Genomic DNA, 23746 nt, shown 5'->3' with positions numbered 1-23746 from the left:
TTTACTATTTATTTCTCGAGGTGTCACAAATATAAACTCAAAAATTAGATATACAGAGTTGGTCCTCAAGTAGCGTTTCCACTACTGACTTTATGGGGGAACTCTGCTGTGTTTTTACCCCTATTTCCATGCTTTCTATTATTTATTTTTTCTCTACTGTACATGCACACTGTCTTAGTCAGTGCTCTATTGGTGTAAAGAAGCACCATGACCAGATCAACTCTTATAAAGGGAAGCATTTAATTGGAACTTGCTAATCTGAAACTATAGCTTCAGAAGGGTAGGCCATTGTTACCATGGTGGGGAGAATGGTAACACACAGGCAGACATGGTGCTGGAGAAGTAAAACACAGACTTCTCCATTCTGACTGTAGTCAGGAGTAGAAGAGAGACACTGTGCATCACTTGAGCTTTTGATACCCCAAAGCTCACCCCCAGTGACACACTTCCTCCAAAAAGGCCACCCCTATTCCACAACAATACCTTTTAATCCCTCTCAAGCTGCAGCACTCTCTGATTCCTATCCAAATCACTGCACATCCATATGAAGGTTTAAAAATAACTTGCAGGGATCAGTTTTCCTGTTCTCTGTTATGGGTACTAGATATTCAAGTCAGGTCATGCCATTAGGCTTGGTGTCTAGTACCCATAACCCACTGATCCATGCTTATGGCCCTAGTGTGAAATATAAAATTTATGAAAATAACATTTCATGTTTTCATAGCTTATATCTTCATAAAATGTATGCACTTATGGTAAACAAAGTAACATTCAATTTATCACATGGGTAACTTGTTCTTTGGGAAAATTATTTTTGAAGAAAATGTCTTCTCAGGAGTCAACATGCAAAATATTATCTTATAAAACAATAAAACAATAAAAGATTATCCTCAATTTTGAATGAATAATTCTTTTAACTAGGATTTTAGGACTATGAAAACAACTCAGATATCTACAAATGGGGATATCTGTGAAAATAGATGTGTCAATTGACCTGACTTGATCATGAGACACCATTTCATAGAAATTATAATGCCAAGTGCTTTACATATGTACAAATATTACAGAGAAATTAAAAACCATAGGAAGGTTTCTTTACGATATCAAAAAGAATCTTTAGCACTTTCTACAACATTAGAACTTACCGGTTAGGGTGTTTTTCTTCTTTTGGTGAAAAAAAATAACTAATTTCCAAATATATAACCAGGATTTTCTTCAAATCTATAAAAAAAGGTGAATATGTACTACTGGGGACTACAGAAGTTTATTTCAAACCCCATACCTATTCTATCATCCATTTCTTAGTAGAATTACATAGTATTGAGAAAGTCTCCTGGAAGAGATTGAAAAAAAATTTTAAAAGTATTAAAAGTGAGAGGATGTAACATTAGTTATTCATTCAAGAATCAGTTATCAATTGGAGGAAGCTTCTGGGTTGGGAATGGGGGTACACATTCAATTCCCCTTTTGGCACTAGAACCCTCCTTTTGCTTAGCCCTGTGCAGGCCATGTGCATCCTACTACAGTCTCTGCCAGTTCACATACGCATCTGCCCATGTGGCCACAAGGCCTTGTTTCCTAGGTAGCTTCTACCTACTTTCTCTTGACATCTTTCTGCCTTTTCTTCAGATTTGGTTTTCAGAGCCTTTAGTGTTTTGATGGAGACATCCTATTAGTGTTCTGAGTGTTCTAAGGCTTCTCACTTTCTACCTATTGCCTGGCTGTGGGTCTGGTTCTCATTTACTGCAGGAGGAAATGTCTATGATGTTTGCTGGACAAGTCACTGATCTTTGAGTATAGCAGAATGTCATTAAGCGTAACTTTATTGCTATGTTCCTTAAGCATAGTGGTAGTCTTTGGTTTGATCTTAGGTCCGTGTCCTACTAAGTCTCTGAGTTCTTGGCTACCCAGGCAATTTGATATGGATTTCATCTTATGGATCTGCGTTAATTCCAATCAAATAGTAGTTGGTTACCCCCACAACTTTTGTGCCAATATTGCATAAACATATTTTGCAACTCGAAGCTATTGAAAGTGGAGGGTTTGTGGCTGGATTGGTAGTTATCTTTCTCTAATGTCAAGGAGAGCACCTTCCAGAACTATGGACACTAGTTAGTTGGGGTGATGACTTTACATAGCCCTGTATCAACCTCTCATAATCAGTGAGTTATATAGGTCTTAACTTCAGCAATAGGGCCTTGCCATCACTTTGTGGAGATTGATCAGTAACCTGGTTTTTCTAGAGTTCTGAATTCTGTGGGGCCCCTATGACCAAAAATTTGGTTAGATTTCTAACATTGCCAGCTCTGGAGGTTTCATTTGGTAGCAAGAATTGCTTAGTTAGGGCTTCATTATTTGGTGACTCCATTGACATTTCTTTCAAATATGCATATATTTGAAGAAGATAGTACCTTATTAGGTTTCCATTGGATCCTTCAACTAGCCCTCAGTTTTAGCTGTCTCTCTTGTCAGCCTGTCTCTTACTCTTCCTTTCCTTCCCTTTACCTATTTAATCCTCCAAATTCAGTCCCCCACACTCCTCACACCCTCCCATAACTGTTTATTCTATTTCCCATTACTAGAGAAATCCTTCCTGTCCCTATATTCCCTTGCTCCATACCTAACCTTAGGGGTTATATGGATTGTAGCCATTTTATTGAAGACTTTGGCTATCGTCCATAGATAAGCATAAATATACCACATTTGTCTCTTGAGGTCCAGGTTTCTTCACTAAGTATGCTTTTGTTGTTGTTGTTGTAGCTCCATCTATTCATCAATTTTGAGATAAATTTGCTAACAAATGAAAGTTCTGGAGCTGGGAACGTGATAAATCTGATTGAACATTTGCTTACAGGGATCCCACAGATCCCACACCTCTAGACAACCAGGCTACTGGTTAATCTCCACAAACTGATCTCCACTTGCAAGAAAACTCAGTTTTCATCTTCAGTGTCTCATGGATATACAAACCATACTTAAGGGCAGTCTGCATGGTACCATAAATGAACTCAAATATATTTTGGAAGGATTTTTATCTCAAAATGGAATTTTTCAACCTTATAGAACATTTTCTTATTAAATGGTTTCTAATTTTGTCTTTATGGGTTGTCTATATGTATAACTGTGGTATGTGGGGGCATTGTATCTGTTTATTGTGTTTTGGGTTTTTTTTATTCTGTTTCTTCTGTTCTATTCCAGTTTGTTTGACTTTGTTATTTTCTTTTATTATTTTTAGATGCCTATTTGTATCCTTGTGTATGTGTGTGTGCTTGTGTATATGTGTGTGTTGTGTGTGTTGTGTGTGTGCTTGTGTATGTGTGTGTTGTGTGTGTGCTTGTGTATGTGTGTGTTGTGTGTGTGCTTGTGTATGTGTGTGTGTTGTGTGTGTTGTGTGTGTGCTTGTGTATGTGTGTGTGTTGTGTGTGTTGTGTGTGTGCTTGTGTATGTGTGTGTTGTGTGTGTGAGTGTGTGTGAGAGAGAGAGAGAGAAAGAGAGAGAGAGAGAGGTGGTACTATGAAAAGGATTCAGAAGGAGATGGAGGAGGGGAAATATAATCTGAATATGATGTTTAAAATTGTATTTTCAATTAAAAAATCAAATCAAATCAGTAGTTCCAAGGTAAATTTCATCACGAGTTTTATAACCCTGAAGGAAGAAACTTATACTAATTAGAATTTTAATTTATAAGTCAGAGGGTCAACTTAAGCACATTTACAAATGAAGTGGTGTTTTTGTACTTACTATGTGTAATGATGCCTACAAGTAGAGTGGCATTGTTTCTGAACCATAGAGGTAAGGATGAAGGCTCCATCCTGTTCAACTCCATCTCTGCTACTCAGTGCTTATATTCCTCATTTGTTGATTGAGGGTTGTTGTGGAACCAGCCTCACAGAATTTACATGATTCCCTGAAGACTTATACAGGAGCACACATACATGACAGACCTAGGCCATAACTGTCAATGAATATGGTCACAAATTCAGAAGAAAGAGAAGGTTCTTTAATAAATAAAATCAAAGTTATTTTGAAGGAATGCTATGCAGAAAACGTGATTGTTCAACTATATGAATGAACTCAAGAAAACTAAACCACCAAATTTACTATTTTTGAAGCTAAGCTTGGAAATCTGCAAAATGGCATTACCTAGATCTGACTGAAATGTTCTTGTGGATCCTAAGCCTTGTGTGTTTGAAAGATTAGGTGTGGCGCCTCCCCAGCAGGAAGTACCTAGTGAAAAAGCACTTCCTGGCAGGAGGAAACAGTTGAGGGTGTACCTCTCTTCATCAGATGAAGATACTTTTGTCTCAAAGTTTGATCCCTGAGTGTGAAGACAGCCCTCAACTACTGAAAGCAACATCTTACCAGCAGTAAAACCTATATAGAAATTAGTGCCTGCCCCTCCTCTGCTTTTTTTCTTTTTTCTTCTCTTTCACTCTGCCTTTCGCTCTTTCTTGCTTTATTTTATTGAACTACAATGTAATCTTCATTAAGAGGTTTGTAGACCACTGTTAGCTAATTCTTTATTCAAAATATAAGAAATACCAGATGCAGACAACCACAGCCAAACAGTTGATGGAGCTTGGGAACTCTTAAGGAAGAATAGGGGGAAGGACTGTTCCCCAAAGTGGATAGGAAATCTACAGGAAGACCAACGGAGTCAAATAATCTGTACCCTTGCTTGGAATCTAAGAGTCTGAAGTACTAACCAAAGAACATATATATGGGCTGGACCTAGGCCTCCCTGCACAGATGCAGCAGATGTCCAGCTTAGTCTTCATGTGTGTCCTGAGCAATTGGAATGTGGGGTTCAAAAAGCTGTTGCCTATGCATGGGATGCATTGTAGCTGGGCTGCCTTGTCTGGCCTCAGTAGGAGAGGAAGCGCTCAGCCTTACAGAGACTTGAAGTGCCAGGGTGGGGGATAACAAGCTCAGAGGAGAAGGGGAGGGAGGATGAGGTAAGAATTGTGGAAGGGGTGATTCAGAGGTGGGCAGCAAACAGGATGTAAAGTGAATACGTGAAAAAAAAATGAAAAGAAATACCAATCATCTCAACTTCTTTTGCTGTCATATTTAACGTCTTCCTTGCTGCTGCTGCCGTGTTCACCATGCTATGCATGTGTCTGTTTCTGTCCATAGGTGGAATTGTTCCTACAAAGGAGTATATTTTCTTCATTTATTGAGTATTAAGGATATTGAGTACAAGTTCCCATGTTCTAATCTTGTGCAGCTGACTTGGAGATATGTAACTCAGAGTGGTTAACAATATGAAATGGGATAGAGTTCTGAGGACAGTCCCTCATCTTAGTTCTAAATTATTCACCCATCTAGACATAGGAGTCCTATATCCACCAATTCAGTCCTCTCCAGTTGAATTTTCAATAGGTAGCCATTTGGAGGTATATACGTACTGTCTTTTCCTGCAAGCCATTATTTTCCAAGCAATACAATGCACCAACTATTCATGTACTGTTTACTTTGCATTAATTATTTATATGCAATATAGATATATTTAAACTTTACCAAGAGGGTTTTTTAGGTTCTATCCAAACACTTTGCTATTTTATTTAATATGAACTGAGCAGTTTGGGATTCTGGTGTCTACATGAGTCTTGTGACCTCTCCTTAGTGGATTTTGGAGGATGAATTCATGAGAAGTTTTATTATTTCCTCATTTCACTTTTTTACCTTTATTTACATATGGTGGTGGGGGCAGGACCCACATGCCACATTGTACATGCAGAGGTTAGAGGATAATTTAAAGGAGTCTGAACTCCTCTTCTACATTGTGAGTTCTAAGAATTGAACTCTGGTTGTCAGATTTGGTGACGAGTGCCTTTGCTTGAGCCATCTCATTGATGGCTGTTCAGCCTACCTTTTAACTCATAAATTTATATAATTTGATTTAAATATTTTAAACATCTTATAATTATGGAAATACTATGTATTTATTTCAATGCTGATGAAATTTCTGAAGAAAGTGAAGACTACTGACTGTAATATATTTATTCATCATTTTCATAGATTTCCCTTTTGGGATGTTTTTATTTAAATCCATATTTTTCCAATACAGTTTAGTTGAAGGGATGCTTGAAATTTTAAATTCTGAGATTTTAACCTTCAACCACTGAAATACTTTCTCTCCTATAACATTTTAAAATGTTTTATTGTCTATTGTTTTGTTTATCCATATGTGTTTGTCCATGTAAGTGAATGTCATAAGTCTGTAGGTTGCTGTAGAAACCAGAAAAGGGTGTCACAAGTCCTGAAACTTGGAGGTCCAGGTCGTTGTGAGGTACCTGGCATAGGTTTGAGGACCTGCACTTGGATTCTCTACAAGGGCAGCAAGCACTCTTAACCACCATAAGGCCATACCCCCTGCAGCCCTTAAAAATACTCCGAAACAATGCAGTGTCACAGTATGCAGACAGACATTCACATTACTTCTTATGACTGTTTCACATTACTTTAATTTTTTTTTTACTTTTTAAGTGCTGTAGCAATAAATTTTTCATGGGATTCTTTTTTCATGTCTATGTTCTTATGAAATCTTACTAATAATGAAATTAAGGTAAAAAATACCTCCTAAGCATTCAACTTCATGTGGAAGACAATACAAAGACTCACCTTTTTCCTGAGATGTTCTTCCTATTGCAGTGAAACACAAAAGTATTTTCTCAGGAGTTCCTTATAGAGAATAAAGCACCAAGGGGGACTGTTATTGAAAAGGAGGTTGGAGATATCCTTAAACCCTGTGAGTTTTCTCCTTCTTGCCTGCACTGAATTTGTAGATGTAATCTCAGGTAAAAATAATTGTCTTTATCTGTAATAATAATAGCATTTAAAGCTGAAAATGATATAGCATAATATGCTTTGTTGCAGATTTAGTATCCTCATACAAATATCACAGGGCAGACAGCAGAAAACTATGCATTCCAAGGAATGATCTTAGAGTGATTCTGGGAGATAGGACAATTTCTTATTACTATTTCTTCATGTCTATTCAAAAACATCATCTCAAGGCTGACACAATTGAAGGGAGAATATTATGCATTTTTCAGATCTGTAAATTCCTTACATGTACTTTGGGTAAACTCGGTGATTTCCACTGAAGGGCAAAGAAGTTGTTTCTACAGGAGCTTTCCAATGAAGAATATGGGACTATACTTGGGCTGACATGAGAAATGGGGTTTATAAAAAGTTGCTGCCCCGTAAGGTAACCATGGTTTGTGTCCTGCTCACTCTGAGGTGCCTCTCCTTTGCTTAACTGTTTCTGTTTTTATCTCTGATACATTTGCAGTGTCCAGATCCACCCTGCAAACAAGACTTGCTGGCTTACCTGGAACAGATTAAATTCTACTCCCACCAGCTGAAAATCTGCAGTCAAGTTAAAGCAGAGATCCAAAACCTGGGGGGAGAGCTCATCGTGTCAGCTGTGAGTACTGCCTGTCACTTCCATAGTTTCACACAGAAGACACTAGAAACAGAGCAACCACGGTGCAGCTCAGCATTTCTCTCAGATGAATTTGACACAGGACAAACTCCATCACAGTTAGTACAAACTACATGTAATTAAATAAGGAAGGACACTTTCCAGGTTTCTTTTTAAAATGTTCATATATATTATATATATATATATACATATATATGTGTGTGTGTGTGTTTATGAGCACATGTGTATTGTGTATGTATACATATGTATATATATATATTATTTTTACCTCAGCGATTAAGAAATATATCAGCTTTTGGGCACTACTTTGATAAGAAATTCATGGTCATATAGAATGTTTTCAAACCTTATAACGTATACAGACAGAACTCTGAAATGAGTCCTGTAAAATTTTAAAGTAAGGAAATATAAAAGCATAGATTAATTAATTATTCTATTATTATTTATTAGTCTTCATTTTCTACATATTTAGTTTTATTACACAGAAGTTCCAGCCTGAGATTTAAAAAAATCCATACATAATTTTTGAAATAGTGTATTATAAATATTTTGGGTTAAAGGAACTTGCATAAATTCTTCGGTGGCCTCGAGTTTCACTCACCTTTTAAATTTCCATGGTAGAAATAATGTCTGGTCGTTTGTACTCATCTTTTAATAACATTAGATCATTTCTCTAGAGCAGACACAGTAATAAAAACATATTTGATGTCTGTATTGGATTCAGTGATCAGTGACTTTGAGAAGGACATGTACCAAGATTATAAATTTAAGTTAAAGTCAAGAAAGCGTGATGAACATTTTAGGAAGCCACATTGCTGGGACAGTTTGTAGGCATCTGTACCAGTGTCCTTATGTATTAGCAGCATCTCAGCAGTCTACATCCTGGCATTGGACTTTCTCCTAACATATCGATGGTCTTCAAGTCAATGCAGTTACAAAAGAAAAAAAGCAAAGGTTATCATCAGGGGCAGAGAGAGGAAACTAATCATTATTGATTATCTATCTCTAACCTGAATTTAAGCTCCATCATTACAATTGCATTCCAGGGAGACATTTATTTGATTGTTTTGTTTTCTTTAATATCTGAATCAATTGATTCAGAAAGGTTAAGTAACTTCTCTGGGGTCATAAAATAAATGACAAAGTTGGAGGTTCCCATCAGAGACCTCTGGGTTTTTTTTTTTGTTTTGTTTTTTTTTTTTTTTCTGCTGCCCAGCATTAAATCTATGAGGAAATTGAGGCTTGTAAGATGAGAAGGAATGTCTTGCTTTTCCTTCCAGTAAAGGTCAGAGGCAAGAATAAAGATTTATTTCTTGATATACAAATTTTAGAATATCACCCAGATTAATATCAATGTAAATATCCTTTCATTTTTCAAAGAAAATATATTTTATTAAATCAAAGCCATATAAGCTATATCAGCATATCTAGGTAGAATATACACATATTCATGGGTACTTATAGCCCATAGAAAATTTTGAAGATATTGATTATTGATGTTTTCTTACTTTCATTGTAATTATATAGTGATTAACCAGCTGTGCATTGCGAACATCATAAGTAGGAAATTAATTTAATTCATATAACCCCATCGAACATTGTAGCTTATTCTACATTAAACATGAAGAGAACTTACATGCTTATTTACATACTACACACATTTTAAAACACAGTGTGTGTTTAAACATGTGGAATATTTTACATAAAATGTTGAATAACTATATCAAGGTCAGGAAATACTGTCACACTCATTCTTGTCCACCATATGAGGACAATGTCAACAGCAGTAATATTGTTGTTATGTCACATACTGCCCAATGCTATTGCAGAAAAAGATCTGGATTCAATATTTAGTGTTTGGTTTCTACTGACTATTGTGTTGTCTGCCCAGTCTTTAAACTTTAAAAAATATAGGCAATATCATTGTAAGTCAATGACTATTTTTATGAGCATATTACATAGGTATATTAAGCTGAGTTCCATTTGTGAATTATTAGGCATCCAATCTTTTTCTCATTCAGTATTTCACAAAGTCATCATCTCTTTAAGGTCCAAGTTCACACAAATGTTATTTTCCAAATATATGCAATGGCTTTCGTCTTACCCAGAAAATCCTCTCAAAATATGTGATGCAAGTCCACAAGTCCAGTCTTGACATGGTTATTAAAGTATATGACTTCTATATTTATAAGTAAATGTCATGTTTAGCATAGACTCAGAGAAGCTTCCTCTTGCACCAGAGGGAACAAATACTCACAGTGAGGAGCGCTGAGAAGGAGAGATCTTGGAGCACTCAGTCCTGAATGGGGTGTCTCCGTCAAACCCCTGATCTCAGAGCTCGGGAACCATGCCAAATAGGAAGTGGAAAGATTGTAAGAGCATGAACAGGTAGAGGACCACTAGCAGACAAGGCTGTCAAATCAACATGAGCAGAACTCATACAAACTCACAGAGACTGAAGCAGAGTATGTGGGGACTGCACCAGGTCCTCTGTGTTCATATTAGGGCTCCCAGTTTAGTGTTCTAATGAGAGTTCCAAGTGTGCAAACGAGTGGGTTTCTCATTCTTGTGCCTTCTTTGGGACTTTGTTCCTTCTGTTAGTTTGTCCTGCCCAACTTTTATATGGTAGTTTTGCTTTATCTCTTTATATTTTTTGTCATATTGAGAAAAAATGACTGAGTGAAAACCTAGCCACTTGCGTAAATGTTAACAACTGAACTGTCGTTTCTACATGCTGAGAGTGGGAAAATCAGTTTTCTCCAATGGAGTGACACTATATATATTCACTCCAAGGAGGGACTCATGTTCTCGAGTAGTCGATCAACACATATTGGACACCATAGTTATATTTTATGTATACTTTTATTTAGTTTCAGTTAGTGGATTGTGGGGTTTTTGTTTTGTTTTGTTTTGTTGGGGGGATGGTATTTTATTTTGTTTTTGTTTGCTTTGTTTTTCATTTTTAGTTTTAGAGGTTTGGTTGTTACATTGGATTTTTGTTTTGTTTTTAGACAAAGTACTTAAAGGGAGTGCAGGAAGAGGGCAAAGGGTCTAGAAGGACTTGGAGAGGTGAAGAATATGATCAAAGTATCTTTTATTAAAATTGTTTTCAATAACAAAATGTATTTTTTAAAAGAATGGCAACTCATGGGGTTGGGGATTTAGCTCAGTGGTAGAGCGCTTGCCTAGCAAGCGCAAGGCCCTGGGTTCGGTCCCCAGCTCCGAAAAGAAAGAAAGAAAGAAAGAAAGAAAGAAAGAAAGAAAGAAAGAAAGAAAGAAAGAAAGGAAGGAAGGAATGGTGACTCATTGTCCATCCAAAAATGCAATCCCCTTGAGCTATGTAAATGGCATTATATTCACCATTGTTCAGTGTGATGATTCAAATTCACGAACCACATATTGTATAGACAGAAAGGGCAGGAGGCATTTAAAATCTGGAACTTACCATTTGAAAGCGGAGTCATCATATGTCCATGGATTATTATGTACCCAAAGCGATTTGTCATCATTTTGCTCCTAATTCTCCATTAGAAAAATAAGTCTGCCAGAAGAAAGCACGCCCGCTTTTACATTCTCAACGTCTGCCTTGAGGGAGACCAGGAAAGCTTTCAAAGTACATCTCATTGTCGTGTGCCAATCTAAACACTTGCTTGAATATTTCAGTGATCCTCTAGTCACCTTCTCCCTTTCTTTGTCTTTTTGCTTTTATGTCTGTCTTTTCTTTTTCTTCTTTAAATCGAAAACTAAACTGTTAGGAGGTTTCTCAACCAAGCTTCTAAAGCACAGAAACTCGCTTTTAAATATCACACAGATTTTTATATTTAAAACTACAGAGTTCACTAGAGGATGCATTTATTACAACATGAGGTTCATGTGACAGGTCTCCTGAAAATATGCTTAATAAAGAAGTATGATGGAGAGTTTGGGATTCTGAAGTGAATAGGCAGAGTATATTCTGTGAGTTCTGGTGGTTACAGCAGAGAAGCTGAATTAATGAAGTGAAATTATTTGAAATACATCCACATAATATAGCATCGAATTAAAATCCATACCCTCTCATTTGTAAGTCTATATGATACACATTTATCTTGAAGTTGCATGATCTAACTCTAAGAAACCAAGGTACAGTTCATTAAAATCACAGAAAAGGGACTGAGTTTCTCTTTGTGCCAAGTACACTAATACACCTGAATTACAGGATAGTGGCCTAGCCAGTGGGTCTTTTATGATGTTCAAGTCCATATAAAAGTGGCAGTGGTGGCTCACACCTTTAACCCCAACAATTGGGAGGCAAAGACAGACAGATTTCTGAGATTGGGTCAGTTTGGTCTACAGAGTGAATTCTAGGACAGCCGGGACGACACAGTGAAATCATATAATGAATACTTACTTACTTACTTACTTAATTACTTACTTACTTACTTACATAAAAGTAACACAAAATACATTTGAGTGTGTGGCAGTAGTGTAAATCAATACAATAAGCCATGTATGAGGAATGTGCACAGATCCACATGGTTGAATAGGCATGGGAATAATTAATCCCTCTAGTATGCAGAGCGGGGAAGAGAAAGCTACAGAAATTGCCTGATGCAAATGGCGCCTGACTGTTCAGTGGCTATCAGACTGCTCTTTTGGAGGAAGGACTCAAGAAGGCCCAGGCAGAAGATACATCAGGATGTCCAGGGTAGTTTGAATGAAGATAGTATTGTTCATACTCTTGGTGTGTATGTAAGCTGTGGTGTGGCAGTAAACGGAACTTCCCTTCAGAGATAGTTGGCTTTAAGTTTGAGGGGAACAAAGAGAGATCTGTCCATTTGGAAGTTAACTATACAATGTTACTAATAGATCAAAGAACAAAACAAAGCAGGGGTTCAGGAGGAAAACCACTAGGTTGGAAAGGCTTGTTTTCATAGGATTCAGAAGGAAGCAGTGAGCAAGCCTGTATCTGTGGAATCTCAGCGAGCATGTGAAGTGTGAGGTCGATATGCTATCATATGCTAAGGGTGAAGAGCAGGTAAGACTTCAATGTTCTCGGCATTGGGAACTTAGCTAGCAATGGCAACATGAAACGCTGCACATGGTGGACACATCGCATCTAGAAGAGTAGGTAGACGTGTTCAATTTTATTCATCGAAGTTAGGTGATGATGGGATGTCTGAGGGGAGAACGATCCGGAGAACCAGGGCATGCAATGGTGGCTCTTAGGGAAGCAGGGCCAGAGAAGCGACTGGAGGCACCATGAATTAAATCAGTGCTGGAGAAGGATCTGGAGAAACTGCTGAGATAGAATTTTTTTTCCACATAGTGTAGTTCCAGGAGACCTTTCGCAGTATGCAGGTTTATTTTGAAGCATTGACCAAATTGGGAGGTAGTGTCTCCCAGAGGTTCTGAGAGTTATCAGGAAGTCAGGCTCTTTTGCTCCTTCCACTTCGTACCTCTGGCTCTGGTTGCATTATTCCCTAAGCCAAAGAAATGTGTTCAGTCAGAATGAACGAAGCTGAAGCACGCGTCCCTGGCTTCATTTCCTCTAGACAGTAACAGGCGAAGTTTTCCCAATGACAAAGCATGAAAATGATGCCTGGATACAGATCCTTTCCTCTGTGTAGCCAGTTGCTATGAAGGAAAGAGTGGGCATTGGTGGCAGCTAACAATTTCTAGCATGTTCCTCTGTGGGAACCAGAAACTCAGCAGCGCATGCTCATGTTTAAAACATTTGCTTTAAAAAAATTGTTATTTATTACAGATTCAGTGTGTCATATACATTATAGTGTACTTAGTGAATCAAGTAACCTGTTGTTTTTCTTTTATTGGACATTTTCTTTATTTGCATTTCAAATGTTAGCTTCTCTCCTGGTTTTTTTCCTCTGGCAACTCTCTATCCTATTCCCACTCCCCCTGCTTCTATGAGGGTGTTCCCCGACCCACTCCCTCCTTCCTCCCTGCCCTGGCATTCCTCTACCCTGTGGCATCGAGCCTTCACAGGACCAAGGGTCTCCCCTCCCATTGATGCCAGACAATACAATCCTCTGCTATATATGCAACTGGAGCCATCGGTCACTCCATGTGCACTCTTTGGTTGTTGGTTTAGTCCCTGGGAGCTCTGGTTGGTTGATACTATTGTTCTTCCTGTGGAGTTGCAAACCCCTTCAGCTCCTTCATTCCTTTCTCTGACTCTTTCATTGGGGTCCCCAGGCTCAGTCCAATGGTTGGCTGTGAGTATCACCTCTGTATTTTTTAGGCTCTGGCAGAGCCTCTCATGAGACAGCTATATCAGACATCTGTCAGCCTGCACTTCTTGGCATCCCCAATAGTTTCTGAGTTTGGTGACTCAGCTGGGGTTTTTAATGAGACCCTGTCTCAAACAAAGAAACAAATCAAAAATGTATTTGTCAAGGGCCAACTGACTCCATTTTTTCCTTCCTTTTCCTAATTAAACATAATGTTAAAATTTTATTAACTTCTATATTGTTTCCTTGGCATTTTCTCTAATCGTATCCCAAGTTAAAGGTCAACTTGTTCTTCCTCTAAAATTCTTTTTTTTTTAGAACAAGACTGGGTTTTAATGCTCTGTTAATTCCCCTTCTGTCAGAATAGCCAAGAGAAGGTAAATACTTAAAACCAATCTGTATAAAACTAAAACTAACAAAAACCTCTAAATTCCAGGAAGAGTTAATGACAGCCATGTATAATCTCTTGTGAAAATTGAGGTTCTTCCATATCTTAAATGATTTACTTTGCAGGAGTTGAAGACTTTAAATGATATAGACAATTCATGTTCCCTGAGCCTTAAGAGTACATGTTCAATTGATTCTTAGTAACTACCCAGCTTTACCTGGTGTATTGGAAACGGGATGATGCGGATGATATCAAGTGAGATGAAAACCAATGCAGAGAAAAAGAAATGATAAGATCAGAACACTGGGGAGACCATCAAGTAGGTTGGCAAGAAGGGGAGAGTGGGTAGAGTGTTCCCAAACAAACAAAGTCATAGGTGTACTAAAAGCCTCCTTATCCTTTGGTAGTTATATAATTTTATATGGTATTAACTGAAGAATTCTCACATAAAGAAAAAGAATCATGGCAAAACAAAGAAGTCAATGAAGAATGGACACAATAACAGAGAAGATAATGCTTTCGGGAGTGAGAGGGATGGGATTAAGAGAAAAATTAGAGGGATTGGGGTTGGAAATTGAGGGAGTTTTTTGTCTGAGCTGGCACTGAGGTGAATTAAGATACAATCACACATAAAGATAGATGAGTGGAGAGTTGAAGAGGTCCTTACTCCTTGATCCCATCTTCTGATAAAATTGGAGACATCTTCTGTTAACAGTGAAATTCGAGTTCTCTTTCTAGACTTCATTGTAGAAACAGAATTAAGATGGCCATACTCTCAATCACTTCTCTGAATTGCTCAGAAGAGAAAGCAGCCTAAGGTAGCCACAGTGATTTGAGATAGAGGCCTGAGAAGCTGTATGCTCATACAGGGTTCAGGATATTGCCTGGTAGTGGAATGTGCCCCAGCCTGTTCATCCGCCATCACAGGAACCTGAAACCACAGTGACTTTCCAAGTGTTTTCTCTCAGATCACAAGAGAGCCACCTAAAATGCCAATTCAGAAAATCACTATGTGGAAAGTACCTAGGTTGCTAAAAAGGTAATAGAGGCTCAGTCTCCACAGCCAGTCTGAATTCAGAGGACCTCTGAAATTAAGAGGAATTTGAGGTCCTATATATAATATATATTAATATATGCATATTAATATATATAATATATAATATATAATATATATATATATATATATTATAACCTCTAAGTGATTATCCAGTACCTAGGTTACCAGAAGTCAGTCGTCCAAAATACTCTCAATTGCTCCTCTTGTCTCTGGAAGCACAATAGCCAGTGGGATAACTGTTGTATTACATGAAACATGCCTTAAAAGATAAAAAATACAATCTTATAGTCTACTGTGTTAATATATATAAATTTGGGGGAAAAATCAAATTGTGAACAGCTTTAAAGTCTTAAAATTACCCTTTTTCCTGCTGCCATGTTTTTAGCTCACCAAATTTTATTCTACTTAAAATTGATTAATTATGTAACTGCTGTGTTCTGTGGCTTTCCATTACTGTGTTTAATTGTACTTTCTTACCCTGAGGCAGTTGTGTCAAAGCCACACTTTTTAAAATTAGAGAAATATATGAAAGTAATCCATCGAGAGAAAGAGAGAGAAGATCAGCAATATTTGAAAAATTTCCAGACAACTGCAACTGAACTCCAGTTTACATCAGGGAGCAGTATATATCAATTAAGGAATGATAAGGGTCAGCAGTAATATAGCTATTGACCAAAGGAGCCACCAGGGTCCACAGAACATAAGCAACCAAGTACATACAAATAACTTAGTAAGCTAATGTTTTTGCCATGTTGTGGCATTAAGGGATTACCTAATGAGCTTTCCCGATCTAGTGTATCCATTTGTGTAGGCAAGAAAAAAATGAGAAAATAGAAAAAAGAAAGACTTTGAAAATTAGCAGAGATATTTATCAAGAAAAAGACATGAGTCAAAGTATTAAATTAAAGAGGAAATAAAGGAAATGGGGATAGGGAGAGGAAAAAAGAAGAAAAAGGAGACAAAGAAGGAAGGTTTCCTTTTTTTTTATTAAAAAACTTGGCTCTAAAAAGTAGGTTTTGTTCGTTGGTTGGTTGATTTGTAAAATCATACTAATCAGAAATCCCTATAGCGTGTAATGTATCCAGATGCAGTAACATTAGGAAGTACTGTAGTAGGATTTTATGTCGTAATTATTTTAATTACTTGTTCCAGGACACAGAGGTAGGGCCTCAGTAGGCTCAGGACCAGATTCTTGGGCACCATGTTCTGAAGTGGAAACTTAAGGGTTCTTTGGAAAGTCAGTTGTGTTGAATGGTGTTTTGCTGGGGCAAACACGTGAAAGTGGGTTATTTCTTACACAAGCATAAGAGAAAGAATAAGACAGATTTGTGAAGCAGATATAGGCAAAACGATGTTCTGTTAAAGCAAACACATAAAAGGATACATGATGTAGTATTCTTAAGGTCATACATTCATTGGTCTGTCTTACAATACATAATTGAGCCGTATTAGTCAAGTCCATAGAAAGAATCATCAAAAGACTTCTGGGTTGAGCTGTAGTTTCTTGCCTGTCCTGTGGACTTGGGCTGATTGGCAGAGTGATGTCAGCTGAGACAGATGTACATGCTGAGGCAAGACATGGGTTGAGGCAAGACCCATAGAGAACATGTGATGTTTATAGGGGTATAAATAGGATGCAGTGGACAGTGATGGAAACTGAGCTAGACTTGTTTATAGGGCTAGCTATGTAATGGTTGTTGGTCTTTTGTCTTCGCTGACCTTAGCGTCTCTGAGAGAGGCACAGCTGAGATCTTTTGCGGGTTTTCATGTTGGCCCTCATCGCTCCTGCTCATTTGAGCTGAGCTTGAGGCCTGGCTGTCTTTGCTAGGCAGTGCCACCACTGTTATTTATTTTTGCTATCCAAACTCTACCAAACTGGACTGCTGATATATCCGTAAAATGTGTGCGAGAGGATTGAGCTACTGCTGCTAACCTGTGAACTGAACTGCCGATTTCCAAATAACACAGACAGGAGTTGCTACAAAGCACCTTTCTAAACAGGTCCACTTTCCCCATCTCCTTTCTTTGCTACTAGTTCCTGTGACTAGACTAGGATGTAATCTACACAGTAACATCTTCCTTCCTGATTCTTCTATGTATTCTTCTTGATTCCTTCCTCCTAAATTTCTGATCTTGTTTTTGTTGTTCTTTTCAGCTTGTCCAAAACACTCTTCAGAAATAATTGCCACAAAACATAAAGAGCTGAATATTTTGCCTCTTTTGTTTTAAGGGGGGCATTACTGCAGTGTTCTTTTACCTTAATCATGAAGAATAAGAGATGAGGAATTAGGGACTTTTAATGCATAAAGTTGATACACATATATCAAATTAGTATAATACCTTCATTATGAGAGTAGGATTGGTTTGACTTGGCTTCACTGAGATGTTCCTCTTAGGAAGACCAGTGTTTTAGTTTATGATACTTATTTTTAGTCATAGGGAGAGGCAAGATTAGACATCTGGATTAGATACAAAAATCAGTGCCTACAAAGAGAAATGAAATAGAGGAAGTGGGTATAATGTCTTTACTATTAGTTTACAGATTGTTATTTTTAATATTCTTGCATGATTCAAAGTACAAACTGAATTATTATATTTTATTCTGTTATCAATGATAACAGAAGTTTAGACTGTAAAACTAACTTCTTGGGAATAGATTTGGCTTGTTATCAACCCATAGTAAAGAAGAGAAGAAATTAATTGTGTCTCTTATATGCTAAGCAACCTGAAACTTGGAACTTCAAAGCCCCGTTGGAAGAAAAGTCCAGGAGGTAAGCAAGATGCATTTGACAACTGTAGGAAGGAGCCAATTCCCCATTAGGCAAAATACACATCAAAGTAAGAGGAACTCTCCATGCAGGCACTTGGATGCTTGTGAGTTTAGTTGGAAATCTGGTATGAAAATCACAGATGCAAAGAGGAGAGGGGAAAAGCAGCAAGCGGCTAAGGATTCCACAAGAGCAGTGTTGACTTCAGAATTCATCACAGTGCAGATAAAGGCGGGAGTGGAAACCATGTGAGCAAAGACACAGGATGGTGCGGATTGCACACAAAGTTGTCACTTCTTTTCTGACCTCAGGCTGTATTCCTCAGCTAGTCAAGAGATAAATGTCTTCTCCCTTTCTCACTCTCCCCTTTTCCCTTCCTTTCTTCTTCTCCTGCTCCCCTATCCATTCCTGCTTCCTACATCCTTTTTCCTTACACCCCCTCCCTCCCTCCCTCTCTCCCTCCCTCCCTCCCTCCTTCCCTTCTTCCGTCCATTTCTCTGAGTTTCCTACCAAAAAAGTGTAATTTTTCTTCCTAATTTGTTATATTTTAATTTTATTTATTCATGTGGAATGCATGGCAGAATGGGGAATGGGGAGTGGAGAGGTGGAGAGAGGAAGAGAGTGGCGGTGTGGATTTGTGAATGCCATTATGTTTTAGGGAGGCAAGAGGACAACCTTAGGGAGTCTTTCCTCTTCCTACCTACCTGTCGGTGATTTCCAGGGGTTGAATTCAGGTCATGAGACTTTCACAGTAAGTACTTCAGTCCTGGAACCATCGTCTTGGCCCTTTCTTCATGATTTAAAGTCTCGATGATAGTAATAGCAAATTCGCTCTAGATAAATATAGAGTTGGACCTTAATGAGCAATTCTAGTAAGTAGTCATTACTACTGATAGTATAAGTGGTTATTGAGAGAGATGATGTCTTATCAGGTTTTAAATTTGAAAATGATGCTTTCTGTTAGTTAAATACCACTAATATATCAATTGGCTACGTGGAAAACAATGCCTTCTGTCAGGGGTTAAACCTGAAGTTTCTGTACGTCTAAATTGAATGGCTGTATCTCGCATAGGCCTTGTAATAATGTGACTCAGAAATGCTGCTTTCTGGTGAGACAGCCCACGACAACAATAACCCTGACAACCTGCATGAGCAAATACAGTCTGTGTTTCTTTGTGATATTAGATGTCAGGAGGAGGCATACTGTCAAGCCTTGGATCACAGGAGACTTGGGGCTGAATTTTCTGCTAACACTCGGGATTCTGCAAACAAGGCATGCAGAGTATTTTGTACTTTAGGTTTTGTGTGTAGGTGTTTTGCTTGCATTCATGTCTGTGCATGTCTATGTATGTGTTCCTACCTTCCACCAATCACTAAAATAAAGTTGAAACCAACATGCTAATATATGCTTCAAGATACCATTGGTTGTTTTTAATTAAGACAAATAATATTCTTCATAATTTCGAGACTGAGAGCTTTTGAAACTTTATGTTGTCTGATCATGACGTCTTTGTGTCTCTCACGCATACAAGTGCACACATGGCAGTATGCATTCCTCATTAGCTTGCTTTCTTCTCTTTGCTGTTTTAATGATTTCCTGGAGTCTATGAAACAACTTCCTTCTCATACAACTTAATTTAATTAGACCTCTCATTTGAACTCCTGCTGAGGTAACATTTAGTTTATTACGTGAATCTCCGGGACAACCTGAAACACTCCATATACTGAACGGCTCAATATGCTTTGGCGTATGAGTGGCAGGCTTTGGTTTGTACGCTCTCTCCGTCACCATCTATGGGCTGCTGCCTTATGCTCCTCCACTATCTTTCCCTCTTAATTGTGCTGCTCCATGGTTGGTACAGTAATTCACTTTCCTGGAAGATAACTCATGCTGGAAGCAAAGAACGAGAACGGCTTGGCATCATCTCACTAATTTTGTAGAGCTGTTTTCTCTGAGGTAGCATTTTTAAATGGCCCCATTATGCATCTGCTACTCCACCTGGGAGCAGGAGCCAGGCCAGGTACAAGCCAGGAGTGACATAATTTTTCCTAATGGTACTAAGTACCTCAAAACATACTGCAAAGAAAGGCGAAGGTGACAAATGGAGCCCAGAGCAGCCCTGGGTAGCTTCACTTTGGGAAGGTCAGTGAAGTACTCCAACCGCTTGAGCAATGTCAGGAAGGGTGGTTTGAGAGAGGGGAAAGATCACTGCTAATTCACGCAAGGAGCTTGTAAAAATGTGCCCTTGCAGCCTTTCAAACATTGCAGAGCTCTCCAGGAAAATGGCTTTGTTACTACAATAATATCTACAGAAGCATGTGTATGTGGCATTGACTCGTGTTCTCGTGCATGTGTGTGTGCGTGTGTGTGAGTGCGTGTGTGTGAGAGTGTGTTTGTGTCTGTGTGTGTGTGTGCGTGTGTGTGTGAATAATGCATATAAATAGTCTCATATGTCTTTAGTAACTTGTGCATGCTTTTAGTGCTCTAATTAGATGAAGGTTAGGAACACAGTCTACTAATGATGATTCCAGAATTCTGTCACATACAAGAGGCCCCTGTGCCACCAATAATTACATCATTCAGGGCCACCCATATGGTCTATGTCCTTGGATCTGTGGATCATGTAAGGCTAGTGGAGGAATATATTTCTTCAATACTGGATTCTTGCTGGTAGATGTCATTTGAGGATTTTATTTGTCCAAGGCCACCCGAGAAAATGACAGTATTTGTCATTAGTGAAACCTGTCAACCGTATTTGTGGAAGTGTACACAACCATAATTTATATATCTCCTTTGTGTCAGCATGTTGTCTATCTCTGAATCTGCATGACAATATGCACTAAAATAATATGGCCCTTAGCAGTAACAACGAGAAAAACAAAAGGAAACCCTATGGGACTTGTCACATACTGGGAAACTATTTTAATTTCTTCCTTTTTTTGTATTACAATGATTTTAGCCTTTAAAGCAATTTGTAAGATCGATTGTTTCCACAGTGTTGGATATCAAAGCCCAAATCTGATGTTAAGTAAGTCATCCCTCAGATGATATAATTAGTGCCTGGTTGAAACCAGCCTGATACCCGAGCCTTCTGACCACAGAGCTTGTGTTCCTAAGCAGCATGCTCTGGCCTCACAAGTCTGACACAGCTTGGCTTAGCAATATCAAATTCTAGTGCTTGCGTCTTTTTTTGTTTAGTTTTTTGGCCTTTGCTGAAGTCTGCTTTCTTGCTTCTCCCTACAAGTTCAGGGCAGGAGGCACATTGCTGAGAGGAAAGTGATGACGTGGATAACCGGGAGCTTCTCTATTCCCTGCACTCCAACTCTTCTTTGCTATTGTTTCCAGCTCCAGTATGTCTCCAGCTGACACCATAGACCCTATCCAGCATCAGGCCTTAATTCTAACTGTTGCCAAGATAAACTTACTTTCATGGGGAAAATGAGTGTAGTGTTTTCTCTGAAGTCTAATATAAACTGTGATACTCTGAAGAGTCATCTTGAGTAGGGAGTTCTAGTTTGGTAGTTAAAACTGAATATAGCTTGTATAGAGGATATAAGGTCAGTGTCCTACCTTTCACAATTACCTACTTCTATACCTCTGTGGTATCTGATTCTCTCTTCTCACCTCAGTGGGCGTCTACATTGATACAAATATACATACAGAGACACGCCCAGATGCATCATTTAAAAAAATAAATCTCAATTTAAAATACTCATCTGTATCATATTACATATGTACACTAGATATACCATACCAACAAACAAAATAAATGAGCAGGCAGTGAAGGCCTGGAGCAGAATTGACATAAAGTAAGCATTCTCTGATAAACAGAATATCCTGAACTATCAGATCTAGAAAATGAGGCATCAGGAAGAATTATGCTTTTTTTTAATGTTGCTTTTACTCCTTTGCTTAAACTATAATTTTTTTTTTACAAAAGTTCAGGGCTAATTGATTGACTCAGGTTCCAGCAAGTTAAGCAACTATCTTCTAATTCCATGGCAGTCATATTAAGGAAGAAAGAATAGCGTGGATCTGTATGTGTAGATACATGTATGTGAATATGTGTGTGCATGTAGGTACATATACTTGTCCATGTGTATGCCTGTGTGTGTGTGTGTGTGTGTGTGTGTGTGTGTGTGTGTGTGCATATATAGGTCAGAGTACCTCAGTTGTCCTTCCAAAGAAGCTGCATATCTTGTTTGTCTTCATTATCTGAAGTTTTTCTATTGTTTATTGAAAATAGACTTTTTATATAATATGTCCTGATTATTGTTTCCTCATCCCCCAGTTCATCTCTACCTCCTTCTGGATCTATAACCTTTCTATCTCCCATTAGAAAACCAACCACCTTCTAAGAGATAATGACAAAAGTCAATAAAGCAAAGTAAAACATGATGAGATAAGACAAAATAACACATAAGAATTAGATGAAACTAAAACCCAGAAGGACAGTCCAAGGGAAGGGACAGTAATTAGAGACCCACTAATTAGCACACCCAAGAATATTATGAAAACAATAAACTAGAAGCCATAATATATACAAAAAAGGGGTGCGACCTGTGCAAGCCATGTGCATGGTGCCACAGTCTTTGTGAGTTCACAGGTTCACTGATCCTGTTTATTTTGAGAGTCTTGTCTTCTTGGTGTCCCCCATCCTCTCTAACTCTTACAACTCTCTCTGCCTCCTATAAGCTTCCCTGAGGCCTGAGGAGAGGGATTTGAATGGCTGCCTGTGGTGGTCCCTCTGTATTTCTTCCTGTGCTTTGTGCTTCAGGAGGAATCTTCCTTCATGATGGTTGAGCAAGGCATTGATCTATGAGTATAAGAGAATGTAATTAAGAGTCGTTCTAGCTCTGCTCCCAGACCCCGTGAGAGAGAGAGACCTCACCGCCTGGTCAGGTGGGCACTCCTGAGACTGCAGAGCAGAAGAGACCACCAACACTGCCCACCCCTGCCCACATCCCTGGCCCAAGAGGAAACTGTATAAGGCCTCTGGGTTTCCGTAGGGGAGGGCCCAGGAGCAGCAGGACCCCTGCGCCTGAGACACCGCAGGAACCTGAAGGAAACAGACCTGATAAACAGTTCTCTGAACCCAAATCCTGTGGGAAGGAGAGCTAAACCCTCAGAGAGGCAGACACCCTGGGAAACCAGAAGAGACTGCACTCTGCACACACATCTCGGATGCCAGAGGAAAACACCAGACGCCATCTGGAACCCTGGTGCACTGAAGCTCCCAGAAAGGGCGGCACAGGTCTTCCTGGTTGCTGCCGCCTCGGAGAGCTCGTGGGCAGCACCCTGCGAGCAAACTTGAGCCTCGGGACCACAGGTAAGACCAACTTTTCTGCTGCAAGTGACCTGTCTGGTGAACTCAAGACACAGGCCCACAGGAACAGCTGAAGACCTGTAGAGAGGAAAAACTACACGCCCGAAAGCAGAACACTCTGTCCCCATAACAGGCTGAAAGAAAACAGGAAAACAGGTCTACAGCACTCCTGACACACAGGCTTATAGGGCAGTCTAGCCACTGTCAGAAATAGCAGAACAAAGTAACACTAGAGATAATCTGATGGCGAGAGGCAAGCACAGGAAACCAAGCAACAGAAACCAAGACTACATGGCACCATCGGAGCCCAATTCTCCCACCAAAACAAACATGGAATATCTAAACACACCAGAAAAGCAAGATCTAGTTTCAAAATCATATTTGATCATGATGCTGGAGGACTTCAAGAAAGACGTGAAGAACTCCCTTAGAGAACAAGTAGAAGCCTACAGAGAGGAATCACAAAAATGCCTGAAAGATTTCCAGGAAAACATAATTAAACAAGTAGAAGCCCATAGAGAGGAGT

General features: G+C 38.8%; 1 protein-coding gene across 3 annotated transcripts in view; it reads left to right on the top strand.

The window, feature by feature from the left end:
• The window catches only part of Ctnna3 (catenin alpha 3), a 1520222-nt gene that overhangs the window by 1454500 nt on the left and 41976 nt on the right, over nt 1–23746 (top strand). For all 3 annotated transcript variants that reach the window (NM_001426985.1, XM_087597777.1, XM_087597778.1), the window contains 1 exon segment: nt 7298–7432. In NM_001426985.1, coding sequence (NP_001413914.1) covers nt 7298–7432 — 135 coding nt within the window.

This window comes from Rattus norvegicus, chromosome 20 (genome assembly GCF_021556685.1).
Source record: "Rattus norvegicus strain SHRSP/BbbUtx chromosome 20, alternate assembly SHRSP_T2T, whole genome shotgun sequence".
In the NCBI taxonomy this organism is placed as follows: Eukaryota; Metazoa; Chordata; class Mammalia; order Rodentia; family Muridae; genus Rattus; species Rattus norvegicus.
The sequence above is the reverse complement of the archived record's forward strand: the minus strand, read 5'-3'. Positions and strand labels throughout refer to the sequence as shown.